Source organism: Cnephaeus nilssonii (assembly GCF_951640355.1).
Source record: "Cnephaeus nilssonii genome assembly, chromosome: 7".
In the NCBI taxonomy this organism is placed as follows: Eukaryota; Metazoa; Chordata; class Mammalia; order Chiroptera; family Vespertilionidae; genus Cnephaeus; species Cnephaeus nilssonii.
Window position 1 is genome coordinate 99,306,382 of NC_137078.1, and position 16,729 is coordinate 99,323,110.

Consider the following 16,729-nt stretch of genomic DNA (forward strand, 5'->3'; position numbering starts at 1 on the left):
TTATGTGCCGCGGGTCTCCGCAGAACACACTGTGCATGTTTGATTAAAGTTCAATTGACTTCATTCCTGGTGAGGCTCGAGCTGCTTCCCTCCCTGTTTGTAGAACCCCAGCTTTCCCTGGCGTGTTCTTTTGTTTGTGCTCAAGACCCAGCCACCCATGCAGGCACCAATATGCTGTTTAATCCTCCTGGATTTGCTCCATTCCAGTGTTTAATCCCTTCGCAGACATTACAGTGGTTGAGAGGCAGCTCATAAAACCTGGTCTGGACTTTTATTTATGTATTTATTTTTGGATCAACTTTTTATATATCATAAGAATGTACTCGCTTTAAATGCACAGTTCAGTGAGTTCTGACAACTGTATAAATCCATGTAAATACACAGTTGATTTATAGAATGTTCCCATCACCCCAAAAGGTTTCCTGGTGGCTCTTTATAAGCACTTTTCCTGCTCTCTAGACTCCAGGCAACCACTAACTTCCTTTTAGTGAGCACAGGTTTGCCTTTTTTAGAATGGAATTACATCGTATGTACCCTTTTGCGTCTGGCCGCTGTCATTCAACACGATGCTTTTGAGATTCATCCATATTGTGTATCAGTGGTTCGTTCCTCTTCACTGCCAAGTAGTGTTCCAGTGGGCGGGGCGTTCCGCAGTGTCATTCATTCTCCTGGGAGGGGGGCATCTGGGTTGTTTCTGTGAACATTTGTGTACAAGTCCTGCATGAGCACATGTTCTTATTTCTTGTGGGTAAATACCCAGGAGTGGAAGAATTGCTGGGTCATGTGGTAGATGTTTGTTTAGCTTTCTAAGAGTTGCCAAACAGCTTTACAAAGTGGTTTGACCATTTTACATTTCTAGGATATGACTTCCTCCATCTTCCCTGAATTTTGACATTTATGTTCTTTCATTTTCCTCATCAACTAGTTTTAGACTTGCAGAGGAGGGAGGGTCCTTCTGGCTTGGTCAGTTTGATCCTTGTCACCCCGATGATGGGATCCCTTCTGGTCACATTCTTTTTAAAAAGCTGTTACTTAAAAGGTGACAAAAAGTTGATGTTTATTTCAACATTGTTTTTTCCCATGTCCTGACTTTCTCACGGGCTAGAGGAGGAGGACGTGGTGCGTCACTAAAGGTTGAAAGTTGTGAACCGAGCTTTCCGAGCCTTTTTTCTGTCTGGTGTCCAGCATTGGGCCAGTCGCATAGCCTTGCTAAACTCTGGCTCCCCCTCTTTTAACCTGCAAGTTGTGCCATCTTTTAAACCATTTAAATGTTTTCAAAACATTCATTCTTGAGAAATAGAAATGCTGCCTGGTCACCGTGTGGGGCAGTATTGCGTAATAGACCCCTGCTGTGGGCAGTGCCAGGTGGCTGCTTTAACAGCCTGGAAGTCACACTGAGGTTTACAGACCCTGGTGGCTCCGCTCCACCTGATCTTCTCTCCCATTTTCATTTCCTTCCGTCTCCTGGAGCTTCACACCTTCTCTGAGATTCCAGGCCTCTAAATCCACTGGCCCTAAAGGGGAGGTGGAAGGAACCACTTAGGGTCTTCTCAGTCTTCCTTCACCTTCAGGATCGGGCTCTGGTTTACCGCACCGGTTGCCCTTCTGAGCTGATGAGCACGCCACTCTGGCAACTGGTTTGAAGAGTGACAGTCACCTGCCTTGGCGTCTGTCCTGTGTCTTTTCATAAGAAAACCTGAGTCAGATCAGTTTCGTGCTGGTACGTGTCTCTTAATCTCCTGGTGGATTTATGAGTTTGTTCCCTCCAACCAGCCCACACCAAAGATCAGGATAGATAAATGCCGTTCCAGGTGGGGAAGGTAGGAGCCACGAGGTTCTGGTATCATGGCCTTAGGGCTCAGGATGCTCCAGTCACCACAGGGACAATTAGCCTGCTTTTGTAGAATAGCATGATAGACAAACAAATCAGAAATTCAAGGGCAGTGCCTACATTTTCCCTATTGTTCAGCTACCTTCTCATGGAACCAAAAAGGGGCTGGGGTACTGGCTGGCTCCTGGTCTCCATTGCCTTGGGTCAGACTTCATCGGCTAAATATGGGCATTTTGTTGAGTGCTATTTGGAAAGAAGCACACCACACTCCGAGAGAGACATGCTATGTGCTTGTGCAGATCCTCTAAGGCTCTGGTGGCACCGTGGTCCTCAGGAAACGCCCAGGCGTAGACGCCAGCTCCTGACAGTGAGTGCTGAGCACACAGCTGCCTGCTTTGCAGAAGCCGTTTTCCCACCCAAAGTCTGCCCACTTCCCTACCAACTACTGCCGTCGTGTTTCCGTCTTCTGGAGTGTTTTTGATGAAACCTCGTCTGATGGGCACTCTATCGCGTGCGTGCACGGGTTACGTGGTTTCCGCGCTGCTTTGTCTTTTTCAGTCCTTCCAGCACTGATCTAGCTCTCGGGTCTGGAGAACAGACTCTTCTCTTTCTCGGCTCCTCCATTCACAGGCATTAAGCCTTTGGTGGGCTGCACTGGTGCTCAGGTGACGCCCCCAGGGCAACATCCCCCAGGGTGACGTCCTAGGATATCGTCGTCTGTTAAGTTAATTGACTTTGTACAATATTTATTTAATTAGAGGAGATCAATGTGATCTTGGCTCTCTCACTGCCTTAAGTGGTATTTTTTTTTAAGTTAAAGGTATTTTATCTTGGGATTTTTTGAAGAAATCGGTCTTTTGTTAGCTGAATGTCATTCACCTGTTTGAGTGGATGGTGCCTGCTGTCCCTGGGGTTGGAGTCCCAGAAATGCCGTATTTTTTAGAAGATGCCTTGGCTCTCTTTCTGCTGGGCCATGACAAAAGCGGCTCTTTTTGCCGTGAAGACCGACCTTGTGACATGTGGCATTTCATCCGCACAGCAGCACACAGTGTCTGTCCTCTCCAAGTCTTCCTTTGTCAGCCCCAGTCACTGCCTCTCGGACTTTGTGCCAGCTCATCCCAGTGTGGGCACTTAGACTGGAGCGGGGGCTGTAGAGCAGTTTTTGGTTTGGGGTTTCTGTTCTTCCTGACCTCCACCTGGCCCGAGGTCCCCACCACCTCAGTTGTATCCTTGATTGTTTCTGGAGTCATCTATCTGGCCAGCTGTTGCCTTATCGCTGTGGTTTCACTGGAAGGCTGTGAATAACACACACACACACACACACACACACACACACACGGTTAGAGGGCAACAATTATGGATGCACCTAAAGTGCTCAGAACAGGGTGGCATCTGGCATTCAATGGGCATCCAGAAATCCTTGTCGAGGATCTTCCTGCCGTCCGGAAGGTGCGCTCTCCGGGGCTGAGGTGACGGCCCGTTTGCCCAGCCTTTGGCAGCGCAGCCAGACTGTCGTGAGCAAGCCTCTCTCAGCTCCAGGAGCAAACTGTTCTTGGTCCGGGTCTCCAGGAGAGAGAGCTGCTATAGCCCAGCTTCTGCTCCCAACAGAGGGGGCGGGGAAACGCCAGGTCCCTCCGGACACTCCCTCACGGCCAGCCCTCCTTTTCCGCAGGGGGAACTGATCACCTTCTATTACTACTGGAAGAAAACCCCAGAGGCAGCCAGCTCCCGGGCGCATCGCCGGCACCGCAGGCAGGCTGTGTTCAGGAGGATCAAGACCCGCACTGCGTCCACACCCGTCAACACACCTTCCAGACCCCCCTCCAGTGAATTCCGTAAGTGGGGGGTTTTCACACGCTGTGTCCCAGTTCGGGGTCTGCACGCACAGGCGTCCTGGCACCGTGCGGCTGGAGCTGATGACCTGGGAACCGTGTGCGCACGTGCACGTGTGTGCTAGTACTCAGCCTGGCCTGAGTGTCACACTGATTTGGGATGTGGTAGAGCCTTTTACAGATGACTCGTTCATTTAAATTTTTCTAGTAAACGCCACATCATTTTAATTTTTTACAAAAGTAAGCCTTGGCCGTGGCCTGAGGGTTTTGGTAACCTAAGGAGGTTGTTGCACTCAGTAGACGGTGTACTGTGTGAGTTTTCATTGCACTTGGGTTGTGGTAGCCATAAGAGCAGATTAACATTTTTTCTTTTTCCTCCTGCCATACCAAGCTCTTCCTCTTGGTCCCAGTGTGACGTGCGGTATGACAATGAAGCCCACGCCTACTAACCCTAAACGCTAGGATGCAGCAGTAGAGAGAGTCCAGGGCACAGACCTCCAGGGGTCGCTAAAGTTGCACATGCAAACCAGAAGCCAGCGGGTCACCCAGGGCTGGCGGGCGGCGGGTGGCACTTGGCCAGAGGCAGGTCCTCAGGTGCTGCGTGTGTCAGGAAGGCACCACGGGGGCTCTTCACCCTGTTCAGACTCACCTGCCACCCAGGTTTCAGGTGCGACACCAGCCCCCAGCAATCTAGCAGGGCAGGCTCTTGGGTACGCCCCTCACACACAAGTACTTTGTTCTGATGACTGGCTCTGAGAAATTCAGAGGGTCCTGCCTCAGCCTGCTGGGCCACTCGGCCTGGTGGCTCAGAGCCTGGGGCAGGCCGAGTGTGACGGTCCCCAACCCTCACCCTGTTGTGTGCCTGCCATGCCCAGTGGACCTGAGCTCGGCCAGTGAGGACGACTTTGACAGTGAGGACAGCGAGCAGGAGCTGAAGGGGTACGCCTGCCGCCATTGCTTCAGCACCAGTGAGTGGGGCTTTGACATTGGCCTTGGGTTGTGCTTCAGGGTCACTGCAGAAAGTTGGAGATTTTACTTTACTTCCCTCCTCCTCTTCCCCCTTGAAGTCAGTACGGAATGCTGATCAGTGGGTAGGACAGACTTGGTCATGGTTGGGGCCAGGGCAACTATTGTCGCTCCTCCGGGGGACCCCAACATTAGGGGGGAGGGGTTCCTGAAATGCTCTCCTGGGAGAGAGCAGGGCGGCACCAGCACCTGAGCGGCGTGTCGGGGGTCTGCCCGAGCCCAGTACTGCGCGGTTCTCATGGCACCAGGGTTGAGCCCCCTGCTCAGATGCCCCCAGGACACTGGTGTCTGAGGTTTGGCCCCTCCCCTCTTCCCTCGCGCAGCCTCCAAAGATTGGCACCACGGGGGCCGGGAGAACATCCTGCTCTGCACAGACTGCCGCATCCACTTCAAGAAGTACGGCGAGCTCCCGCCCATCGAGAAGCCTGTGGACCCCCCGCCCTTTATGTTCAAACCCGTCAGAGAGGAGGACGATGGGCTCAGCGGGAAACATAGCATGAGGACACGGCGGAGTCGAGGCTCGGTGAGTCCCGGGCCGGCGACCGAACCTCCGACCACCCCTCCAGCTTCCTAGGGAATGGTTTGCCCAGAGGCATGAGCTTCTCCTGTGGGGCTGGGAAGCGCCCCTGTCCGCTCCTCCCTCCTCCTCCTCGGGGAGTCAGTGTGGCCATGGGTCTCCAAGTCCCTCACACCTCCCTCTGGCCCGTGGGCCGGTCTCCTCTAGGGGGGCATAGCTCTGCTATTTGAAACTTGCTGGCTTTTTTTTGTTTGATCCAGTTTGGGGAACATTTAGGTACATGTTTCTACTCACAGCATAGCCTCCTCCTTCCATAAAGAGACTGGTTTCCAGGTTGGAAATGGAGCCGGGACCTTTGAGAGCGAGGGTTTTCCCAGGTCGGGCCTTTTAGGCAGCGGGTGGCACCTCCACCTTCCTCTGAGCCCAGCGTCCTGCCTGCCGGACGGCTGCTCGCTCACAGGAGCAGGTGGGGCAGCGTGAATCACCGGCCCTGTTGTCCGGGCCCCGGGGCCGTGCAGAAACGGGCTGCTGTGCTCGGTGGCTGAGAAGCTGAGCTGCGTTCTTCGACAGCTCGTGTCTCTGGGTCACCCCTCCTGACAGATGGAAGCGGCAGGTGCTTGTTTGGGTTGAGCTGGGCTGGGCAGGTACCTGGAATAAGCACAGGCGAGGTGACTGAGAGCTGGCTCTGTGTAACTGTCATTCTGGGGGGCATGGCGGAGTGGACTGTCCCCACTGATGGAGGCCCTCAGACACCCTCCTCACTTCCAGCGCACGTCATTCAGGAGGGCCCCGGAGGCAAGTGCCTCGGGTTGAAGCCGAGAATTGCTTTTCCACGTGAACCCACCCACTCGCCCCTCCTCCCTTTGCTCCACATGGGCCCTGTCCGTGAGGGACAGCCAGCGTGCCTGTTTGCCAGGGGCTGGCATTTGGCATGAGACCAACAGGGGTCTGTTCTTGATGCCCCGTGGGTGTGCTGGGGCCCAGTCTCACCAGCCTCGGGTTTGGGTGGGCAGATGTCTACACTGCGCAGTGGTCGAAAGAAGCAGCCAGCCAGCCCTGATGGTCGCGCCTCGCCCACCAATGACGACGTCCGCTCCAGCGGCCGCAACTCCCCCAGCGCTGCCAGCACCTCCAGCAACGACAGTAAAGCGGAGACTGTGAAGAAGCTGGCCAAGGTACGACGTGGGGGGAGGGGGGGGGGGAGGCTGCTGGCCCAGCCTCATGACAACCTGATCGCTGGAGTTGGTGCTCAGCTCCCTCTGACAGGGGCCGCAGCTCATCCCTGGAGCCTCCAGGGAAGCAGCACTGCCCTGGCCTGGGGCTGCAGCCTGGGGCCTGGAGAAGGGGGTCCAGCTCAGCTCCCAGCACTAACCTTTGGGGGCTCCCAAGGCCTCAGAGGCGGAAGACGCAGGGGGGTGATTGGAGAGGCTTCCTCCGCCCAAAGCCAAGTTGTTCCCATCCAGAGGCTTGTTCCTGCCTGGCTCCGGCTCTCCCCTTCCAGAGCTTTCTTGCTTCTGGAGATAGAGCTCAGACTGTGGGACGGGGTGTCAGCACCCAGTCACCATATCATGCCCCGAGGCTGATGGGACCCCTCTCGGCTGACCCTCCTTGCGCTTGCCCACTGCAGAAGGTGAAGGAAGGAGCCTCGTCACCCCTGAAGAGCACCAAGCGCCAGCGGGAGAAGGTGGCCTCGGACACAGAGGAGGCCGACAGGACCAGCTCCAAGAAGACGAAAACCCAGGTGGGTCTTCAGCTGGCAGCTCATGCCCCGGCAAGCCCTCCGCCGAGTCTCCCTAGGGGGCGGCACTGCCTTCTCTCCCAGGGAGGGGCCGGGTCAGGGCAGGACCGCTGGTCCTTGAGGCCAAGCTTGCTGCCTGCTGTGCATGTGCCAGGCTCTGGCCACGCAGGGCAGCCTAGAGCGTCCCTCCTCGCCTCTCGCCTTAGGAGATCAGCCGGCCCAACTCGCCGTCCGAAGGCGAGGGAGAGAGTTCTGACAGCCGCAGTGTCAACGATGAGGGCAGCAGTGACCCCAAAGACATCGACCAGGACAATCGTAGCACGTCCCCCAGCATCCCCAGCCCCCAGGACAATGAGAGTGACTCGGACTCCTCTGCGCAGCAGCAGACCCTGCAGGCCCAGCCCCCAGCCTTGCAGGCTCCCAGTGGGGCTGCTCCAGCTCCCTCCACAGCCCCCCCGGGAGCTCCCCAGCTTCCCACACCGGGGCCCACACCCTCTGCCGTTCCTCCCCAGGGCTCCCCCTCAGCCGCCCAGCCCTCCAGCCAGGCTCCGCCGGGTTCTGCTTCCCATGCCCACATCCAGCAGGCACCTGCTCTGCACCCACAGCGGCTGCCCTCCCCACATCCCCCGCTGCAGCCTCTGACCGTGCCAGCTGGCCAGACCTCCGCCCCGCCTCATCCCCAGCCCCCCTTGCACAGTCAGGGCCCACCCGGCCCTCACAGCCTGCAGGCCGGGCCCCTGCTGCAGCACCCAGGCCCCCCTCAGCCCTTTGGCCTCCCTCCCCAGGCCTCCCAGGCAGCAGCTCACCCCCACACCTCCCTGCAGCCCCCAGCTTCTCAGTCAGTCTTGCAGCCCCAGCAGCCCCCAAGGGAGCAGCCCCTGCCACCCGCACCCTTGGCCATGCCTCACATCAAGCCCCCACCCACGACGCCCATCCCCCAGCTGCCAGCACCACAGGCCCACAAGCACCCACCTCACCTCTCAGGGCCCTCACCCTTCTCCATGAATGCCAACCTCCCGCCCCCTCCAGCACTGAAGCCCCTGAGCTCCCTGTCTACACACCACCCCCCTTCGGCACACCCCCCACCGCTGCAGCTCATGCCTCAGAGCCAGCCTCTGCCCTCCTCCCCCGCCCAACCTCCTGTGCTGACCCAGAGCCAGAGCCTGCCCCCTGCTGCTGCCGCCCACCCCCCTGCAGGCCTCCATCAGGCGCCCCCTCAGCCCTCATTCGCTCAGCACCCCTTTGTCCCCGGAGGCCCTCCTCCTATCACCCCTCCGTCCTGCCCCTCTACTTCCGCTCCACTCACGGGACCTGGCCCGTCGGCCCAGCCACCCTGCTCTGCTGCCGTTTCTTCAGGAGGCAGCACACCTGTGGGGGCAGCCTGCCCGCTGCCCACTGTCCAGATCAAGGAAGAGGCTCTGGACGATGCCGAGGAGCCCGAGAGCCCCCCTCCGCCACCGAGGAGCCCGTCCCCCGAGCCCACTGTGGTGGACACCCCCAGCCATGCCAGCCAGTCAGCCAGGTATTGTCTCAGGAAGCTGGGCAGCCCAGGGCAGGCCTCGGCCTCGGCAGGGCCCCGATGGCAGACGTGGCCTTTTCAGGTTCTACAAGCACCTGGACCGGGGCTACAACTCATGTGCACGGGCAGACCTGTACTTCATGCCTCTGGCGGGATCCAAACTGGCCAAGAAGAGGGAGGAGGCCATCGAGAAGGCCAAACGAGAGGCCGAGCAGAAAGCGCGAGAGGAGCGGGAGCGGGAGAAAGAGAAAGAGAAGGAGCGCGAACGGGAGCGAGAGCGCGAGCGGGAGGCTGAGCGAGCAGCCGTGAGTGCTCAGTCCTGGGCGGGCGGGTGGCCTGTGTGTGCAGCGAGGGGGCACTGGCCATGCCAGGCCGGGGACACTGGGGCCGCCTGCTCTGTGTGAGGCTGTTTGCTTCACTGTCACGGCAGCTGGAGGATCCAGTGCTGTTTGAGCCCCATCCTAGGCTTTTCAGAGATTGCTGCTCATCCCTGAGCCAGCCCAGGACCCCCCCTTCCCCTGAGGCTCACAGTTTACCTCCTCCTTGGCCCTGGCAGGTTCAGACTGGTTGACCAGCAGCCTGTAGACATGTCTCTCATGTAACTGCAGAGAAACTGAAAGGGGAGAGCCAGGCATTAGGGGCATTAACCTGCCTCATCCGCGCCCTCGGGAGGCCCTGTCCTGGGCACTCTCGTGGGCTAGGCCACCCAGCGCCTGCCCTTGTGGGAGGGGACCCCCCCCCCCCTGCAGTGCCTTGTCTCACAGGTTCATGACCCATTCAGGACACAAGGGAAGCTACAGGCACAGAGGACACTGTCACAGGGGGTCTGGGCCAGGTCCTTGTCACAGGCTGTGCCTGAGGCCGCTCGGTGTTGGGGTGGAGGGACCAAGTTGACTGGTCAGTGCAGGATGGCCACAGGGCAGAGCTCACCTCCCGAGGAACGCTAGGCAACTGGTCTCCCCCACACCCGCCTTTTCCTCAGCAGAAGGCATCCAGCTCGGCACATGAAGGCCGCCTCAGCGACCCCCAGCTCGGTGGTCCCAGCCACATGCGGCCATCCTTCGAGCCACCACCAACCACCATTGCTGCTGTGCCCCCGTACATCGGGCCGGACACCCCTGCCCTTCGGACTCTGAGCGAGTACGCCCGGCCCCACGTCATGTCGCCCACCAACCGCAACCACCCCTTCTACATGCCCCTCAACCCCACCGACCCGCTGCTGGCCTACCACATGCCCGGCCTCTACAACGTCGACCCCACCATCCGCGAGCGGGAGCTCCGGGAGCGAGAGATCCGAGAGCGGGAGATCCGGGAGCGGGAGCTGCGGGAGAGGATGAAGCCGGGCTTCGAGGTGAAGCCCCCCGAGCTGGACCCCCTGCACCCAGCCACCAACCCCATGGAGCACTTCGCCCGGCACAGCGCCCTCACCATTCCCCCCACTGCGGGCCCCCACCCTTTTGCTTCATTCCACCCGGGCCTGAACCCCTTGGAGAGGGAGAGACTGGCCCTGGCGGGCCCCCAGTTGCGGCCCGAGATGAGCTACCCTGATAGACTGGCAGCCGAGCGGATTCACGCCGAGCGGATGGCATCGCTGACCAGCGACCCTCTGGCCCGACTGCAGATGTTCAACGTGACTCCACACCATCACCAGCACTCACACATCCACTCGCACCTCCACCTCCACCAGCAGGACCCCCTCCACCAAGGTGGGTGCCCGGGTTGCTGAGAGGGCACGGTGGGTTGGCTCTGGGGTGGGGAGGTGCGGCCCAGAGCAGAGACTGTTCTTTTCTAAACGAGTCCTAGTTCCAGGCAGACGCTGGGACGTCCAGCATGGAGCATTCAGTGTGCTCCGAGGCATCGCTGCCACTCCTCGGGCAGCCTGTGTCTGCTCGGCCCCCCGCTCTCCAGAGCTGCAAGTCCCCAGAAAGCGGCGCCCCCTGCGCCCTTCTGCCCGCGCCTCCGGGATGACCTTAGCTTCCTGGCCCTGGGCCGGTGGGCCCACCCGGGAGGAGAAGCAGCCTGTGCTCACCGGGCAGGGGAGGGCAGGCCCTGAGGACAGGGGAGGGCCTTGGGAGCCACTGGGACGCCCAGGAAGGCAGGCTGTCGGTTGTCATGGAGCGAGAGCCTAAAGAAGCGTCTTCCTTCCTCTTCGGGATGAGGCCTAGGCTTCGGCTCACCAGCCAGGGCTGCCCGGCCCGGCTCGCTCTGGGAGTGAGTGCCTGCCTGGCCAGCTTGGGGTGCAGGCTGGTTTGAGGCAGACGGGCACAGCTGGAGCCCTGTGCCCTCTGAAGCTCTGCAGACCAGGCAGGTGGGGGAGGGGTGCCCTGACCCTGCTCTGGAGTGGGCGGTGTGCCTGCTCCCTGGGACCAGGGCTGCGGTGGAGGGACTTCCTCATGGACTGACCTCCATGCCAGGGAGGAGGGCTGCGCCTGGCTTCCTCTCCGTGTCCCCAGCCCTGACAGATGGGCCCAGGGAAGCCAAGGAGCTGTCACATTTGCCCTGTGGCCCTGACACCTGGAGGTGTCATGCCACCCAGTGTGGGCCTTTTAAGCCCAGTGTAACCAGCAGACGGCCTGGCGCTGTAGGATAGGCAGGCAGGCGTACATTCATTGGCCAGGTGTTTGCTGAGCACTTGTGATGAGCCAGGCGCAGTTGTAGGTGCTGGCCAAGCCCGGCCCCGTCCACAGTCCCAGGCTGGGAGGCCTCTGTGGGCGAGCCTGGGCTGTGGGAAGTGTCAGTGTTCTGGAGAGCAGTGAGCCAGGGAGAGGGAACAGGCAGGTGGGCGATGCTGGCATTATAAAAAGGAAGCGGGCAAAGGGGGGCGGCATTGGAAAGAGCATCTCTAGGCAGAAGGAGAACTCGAGGGAGCCAGCGATGACCTGCAGAAGGGCGAGCCCACAGCGCTGAGCCCCGCCCCTGCCCACAGCAGTCTGCTGGCCTCCTTCGGGCTCGGTACAGGCAGCCTGGACGAGGAATGCTGGCTAGGGCGGTTGGCCGGGTGGGCTCTGCTAGTCCCGGGTCCTCAGCAGAACGGATTGGGGGACGTGCCTGTCGGGGTGCTCATAGTCTGCTCTGCACTTGGGTTTCACTTTCTGGAGCTCCACTGCAGGCGTGTGGGGAGGCGGAGGACAGTCACTTGGGGTCAAGGTTACTGGTCCTGTGGTGAGGAGGATGCCCTGTGGTTCCAGCCAGGGAGGGGAGCATCGGAGAGCCCTGCGCCACCTGTATCTGGACTTCTGCCCCTTCTTTCAGGTTCAGCAGGCCCCGTGCACCCGCTGGTGGACCCCCTGACTGCTGGCCCTCACCTGGCTCGCTTTCCCTATCCCCCTGGCACCCTCCCCAACCCTCTGCTTGGACAGCCCCCCCATGAGCACGAGATGCTTCGTCACCCAGTTTTTGGTAAGAATGCACCTGGGGAAGGCGGCGTCCAGGGAGGAGCTGGTTAGTGGTCTGGCCCGAGGGCCCGGTCATTCGTTGGTTCATGTGTTCAACACATGTCCCCTCAGTGGGGTGGGGGTGCACGTGTGTAACAGGAACCCAGATGGGAACAGTAGGAATGAAGGAGTAACAAAGAGGCTCCGCATTTAAATCTGCGACTTAGGAAGGGAGGCCTCTCTGAAGAAGAAACGCTGGGCTGAGGCCCACAGCGGGGAAGGAGGGGCAGTACTCGGGCACCCCTCCCCCAGGGGGTCTCCTGGTCTCCCTGCAGGCCTCAGCCTTGTCTTGGTCCTTTCCCTGGACTTTCTGTTCAGGAGACTGTTTTGTGTTTGACAGGCACCCCCTACCCCCGAGACCTGCCTGGGGCCATCCCACCCCCCATGTCAGCTGCCCACCAGCTGCAGGCCATGCATGCCCAGTCGGCCGAGCTGCAGAGACTGGCCATGGAGCAGCAGTGGCTGCACGCACACCCCCACATGCATGGCAGCCACCTACCAAGTCAGGAAGATTATTACAGGTGAGGTGGGGGGACCTGGGGGAGGGGCAGGCTGGCTGGGCTCCCACCTACCCCCCTGCGGGCCGCTGCCCCAGCCTGAGGGCCGCCCCTCCTGGCTGTGCCCACGATGCTCCTCCCATATCAGCGGGCTCCTCCCCTGGCTACATGGGGCCCTGTCCGTGGCCCTAGAGGGGACCTCCATAGAGCCTTCTTGGGGGGTGGGGCGGGCTAGCTGCTTGGGCGCCCCCATCTGATGCTGAAGACGCTCTCCTCTGCTTCTCTTTCCAGTCGACTGAAGAAAGAAGGTGACAAGCAGTTATAAATTATTTATTGTTAACTGGCTGCGGAAGCCCCAGGTCTTGGGGGGATAAACAGGACTTTTTACATACAATAGGAGCTGCAAAAGCAAAAGAATATCTTCTAAAGATTTCTTTATATATTTAAAAGCCCACAACTAAAATGTATCCACATAATAGTGTTTGTTTGTAGAGAGGATTCCTTGAGACTGATTTGGGTCTCCCTGCATGACAGTCCCCCAGAAACTTAGTGAGTCCTGGACTGGACTGAACATTCAGAAAACTACCCAGCAATCTTGGGGTTCGGCTTTCGTCTCCTTCCCTTCCTCGACTTCTCAGTAGGTGCTAGAACCCAGTCACACCCTCACTGTGCGAGCAGACACACTCAGTCACGTGCCAAAACCCGCGGGGTTGCAGATAGAGGCGGCATATGAGTTTGGAATCCAAGAGCTATAATTTTTGAAGAATCTTTTATTTTACTACATTGTTGGAAATCTTCATAATTTGAGAAAGTTCTGCAGCACGGCTTTTTACGTCTGTAAATAATTTTAGAGCAGCCTTTTTTTTTCCTTCCACAAACTACTGTTCCGATCTATTTTTTCCAGCCATGTCACTAATTGTGAATTCCTATCGGCTATTGACAGAATACAGAGTTGATTTTTTAATAAAAAGTTATATATAATTATCCCTTTAATTGAAGGGAACAGATGGGCGTTACTAATTACAAATGGGCAAAAGCTTGGGACTGGGTTTGGTCGCAGCAGTGAGCATCCAGGGTTTTGCAGGGACAATGTTACAAATGGTTTTTGTTTCGCTGCTTTGATTTTCCACTTCTGTCTGTTCCTGGCTTGTGCGTGGCCAGCGGTGCAGACACCTGCTAGATGGAATCTCCTGTCATTGCACCGGGAGCGCAGGGGTTAAATGTCCACCGACCTGTGTCTGCCGGAGAGAAAGCACATGTTTCTGTGTGTGTGGTTGCAGATCTCCTGACAGGTTTCTGGGCGCACATGTTTGATTGTTCTGTCTGAACTGCCCTTCTCACTCTGACAATTGCATGAACATTCTCGAAAGTGAGTCCCTACAAGTAACTCAGCACGTGTGCTGGCCAGTGGGCTCTGTTAGCGATCTGCCCTTCGTGTGTCCTCACGCGGATCTCGTCAGGCCGGGCCGGCCTCGCCACAGCCCGGGGCTGCTTTCCGGGTGGGGGAGACCCCGGAGTTGGCACGGCTGTGGGTGGTGGCCTGTGTGTCTCCCAGGAGCATGGTGACCGTGTCGGACTGGGACGCCATTTGAGTCCCACCCTTCATCCCCAAGTGGGAACTGGAGTGGCAGCCGCACACGTGGAAGGGAAGGCCGGCTTCCCCGGGAGGTGCCCCCGGGGGCTCGGGGTGTGCTGCAGAGACCCCTCGGCTTTGTGCGTGGCCGAGCGGGAGGCTGGCTGGCTGCACCTGTTCCTGCCGGTTGTGTGACCTTTTCCCTCCTCCTCCTCAGACTCTCGAGGGCTGTTTCTGCCGTTGTGTGTGGTGGCCACATCCCAGAATTGTCAGGCGAGAGCGCGTAGCTGTGGGCCAGGGGATGTGAAATACGTCCAGGACCTGAGCCACGGGGGTAGGAAGGGGGCTGGCGCTGGGCCCCGGAAGCCCAGGTGTCAGCGCAGATTCGGGCTCCCGATTCACACCTGCGTTGGGCATTTCCCACCCCCAGTAAACCCTTTGCTTTCAGTTGGGACAGATAGGATTGTTTTATTTGTTGAAAATGTTTGTAGTTTTTTTCTTTCGTTCTCTTTCATTCCATTTCTGCCTTAAATTTAGCTTCTTAGAGGGGAGACAAGCTCAAACGAACTCTGTCGTCGCGCTTGTGGCTGCGTTGGCAGGGGCATGTTCCTCGGGGCGGTGACCTGCTCCTGGCCGCTGCTCTCCTGGGGGCCCTTCTGCGGCTCCCGCTGCCCCCAGCCTCCCGCATCTGCCCCACCTTCTCCCGTCCCTGTTTTACTTGTGGTAGAACACGGCCTGCCATTCCGTCAGGCCCCCTCATCCTCCCCAGCATCCATTTTTCCAAAGAAGAGGGAGTTTCGTGCGTTGAGTCTGTTGAAAGCTGTGGAAGGCGTGTCTGTCAGGCCTTGGTTCCCCCGCGCCCGGGGGAAGCACGGAGATTCTTGCAGCCCGAGGCCCTCGCCTGGTCAGCGGCCGCTGAGGGCCGGGCCTCCGCGGGGTCTTTGAAGCCCGGCCCCTGGGTTTCCTTTGGCTTTTCCTTCCTTTCGTTTGAAGTTCGGTTTTGCTTTTCTGTGTTTGTATGTATCTCGTTCAATGTTGTCAAGGTGGCGCTTCAGGTCTCACTCCAGCGGCCGCAGAGCGAGGCGTGTCCGTGCCGCGTGCCTGTGTCTTGAAGCTAAATGTACATATGAGTAGTTTGCCGTGAGGTAACAGTGTGAGCAGCGTAGACACCAGAGATCGCGACTTCTGTGCTCTCTCCATTCGAGTATTTTGTAATTTTTGGAAATATTTGTGGACATAAATAAAACCAAGCTACACTACAACAGCTGGGTGTCGACCCGTGGTGAGCCCGTGGCCTGTGTCTCATTCCTGGGGCGGGCGGGGCGTTGGCCGTTGGCCCTACCTGGGTCCCCCTGGGAGGGGCAGGACGGAGGGGGCATCTGGTGCCCTCAGCTGTTGCCGGCACACTGCTCACCTTTCACAGCAGCTTCTGGAAAGATCCACGTCGGCTCTGTCTGGGAGGAAGGTGAGTACACTTGTTCTTAGGAGATGCTCCCACCTGCCGACTTGAGATACTCGACCTGCACAAGGCTCCCCACCCGCAGAATGGGCCCCAGGGTGGGGTGGCCTTGGGACCAAGACGCTCTCTCCCAGGTCTGTCTCTCCCCCGCCATCACCCCACACCGCTGGTTGGTGGGCACAAGCCAGGTGTGTGGCCTGTGCCCGCCTCCTCCTCCCAGGCTCCTCCTGCCCTGCCCCTTCCTGCCCCCCTGAGCTGCCCTCGGCATGCGTTGCCCTACAGGCTGAGGACGCCCCCACCCTGCTGCCCCCAGCAGCGGGCGCCCTGCTCGCACCCGGACACCGAGGGGGAGCGAAGGGGGGGCAGCCAGCTGTGGGGCCCGCACTCTGGGTCCCGGGTGAGAAGGGGGCCGGGAGGGAGCGTGGGCAGCAGGAACCCGGGTGCCCTCTGTTGGTGAAGCTGGGGTTCGGTGGCGGGTGCCCTCTGTTGGTGAAGCTGGGGTTCGGTGGCGTACATTTATGAGATGCAGATGCGAAGGGAAACGACAAGACGTGTCTGAGTGGGTCCGTAGTTACGCCGGAGAAAAGGCCCTGGTCAGCGCTCGGGTCTTAGCCTCCCGGGCAGGGACTGGCCATGGTCCCACCTGCCGTGCACCCGCCTCGGCCCCGGTGGCACCGTTAGAAGCTCGGGCAGGGTCTGCTTTACTCTTGTGGCCTCTGGTGAGCCCTCTGGTGTGGACACCCATGAGGTGAATTAGGTGGAAAATAGAATTTAAGGGGCTTCTTAGGCAGCCCTCGGAGGGCTCTCCAAGGTCCTTCCCAGGTCCTCGCCGGCACTTCCAGTCTTGGCCACCAGGTGGCAGTCTGTAAGGCCCAGGCACCATCTCGGGCTGCCAGCCCCCGGTGACACCTGTGGGTTAAGGTCCTCTCCCCCTCCCCCAGGTGCTCCAGGAGGGGGGTGTGGGTGCGGTGTTTTGTAGAATTGACATTTCCTGGAGGCAGGGGAGCTGGACGTAAAAAGGCAACCGGGACAGTCACAGCAGGGGTGAGAAGGCAGGGAAGGGCCTGGGGGCTGCGGTGGGCGGGCAGGACCCAGGGGTGGGTGCAATGACCACGGGAAGACGGTCTCTTATTCGCCGCTGCATCCTGGCCCTGGCCCAGTGTTGGGACCCACAGAGGGAGGTGGCGGTGAATGTCACGGAGTGAAGAGCATCCTCAGTTGTGGGGCATTTCCAAGCATGACGGCCTCCGTGCCCGACGCACACGCACACGCACACGCACGCACACGGAAAAGCCGTGGGCCT

The 16,729-nt window shown here is 59.0% G+C and overlaps 1 protein-coding gene across 9 annotated transcripts in view; it reads left to right on the forward strand.

Annotated features, from left to right (window-relative positions):
• RERE (arginine-glutamic acid dipeptide repeats) overlaps nucleotides 1-15,248 on the forward strand; it is a 387,530-nt gene extending 372,282 nt beyond the window's left edge. For all 9 annotated transcript variants that reach the window (XM_079776772.1, XM_079776775.1, XM_079776773.1 and 6 more), the window contains 11 exons: nucleotides 3,504-3,666; nucleotides 4,539-4,631; nucleotides 5,013-5,212; nucleotides 6,220-6,381; nucleotides 6,834-6,947; nucleotides 7,151-8,466; nucleotides 8,546-8,768; nucleotides 9,449-10,169; nucleotides 11,716-11,862; nucleotides 12,238-12,418; nucleotides 12,686-15,248. In XM_079776772.1, the coding sequence (XP_079632898.1) occupies nucleotides 3,504-3,666; nucleotides 4,539-4,631; nucleotides 5,013-5,212; nucleotides 6,220-6,381; nucleotides 6,834-6,947; nucleotides 7,151-8,466; nucleotides 8,546-8,768; nucleotides 9,449-10,169; nucleotides 11,716-11,862; nucleotides 12,238-12,418; nucleotides 12,686-12,719 (3,354 nt within the window). In that variant the 3' untranslated portion in view covers nucleotides 12,720-15,248. The remainder of the gene's footprint in view (nucleotides 1-3,503; nucleotides 3,667-4,538; nucleotides 4,632-5,012; nucleotides 5,213-6,219; nucleotides 6,382-6,833; nucleotides 6,948-7,150; nucleotides 8,467-8,545; nucleotides 8,769-9,448; nucleotides 10,170-11,715; nucleotides 11,863-12,237; nucleotides 12,419-12,685) is intronic.
• Nucleotides 15,249-16,729: the final 1,481 nt, after the last annotated feature.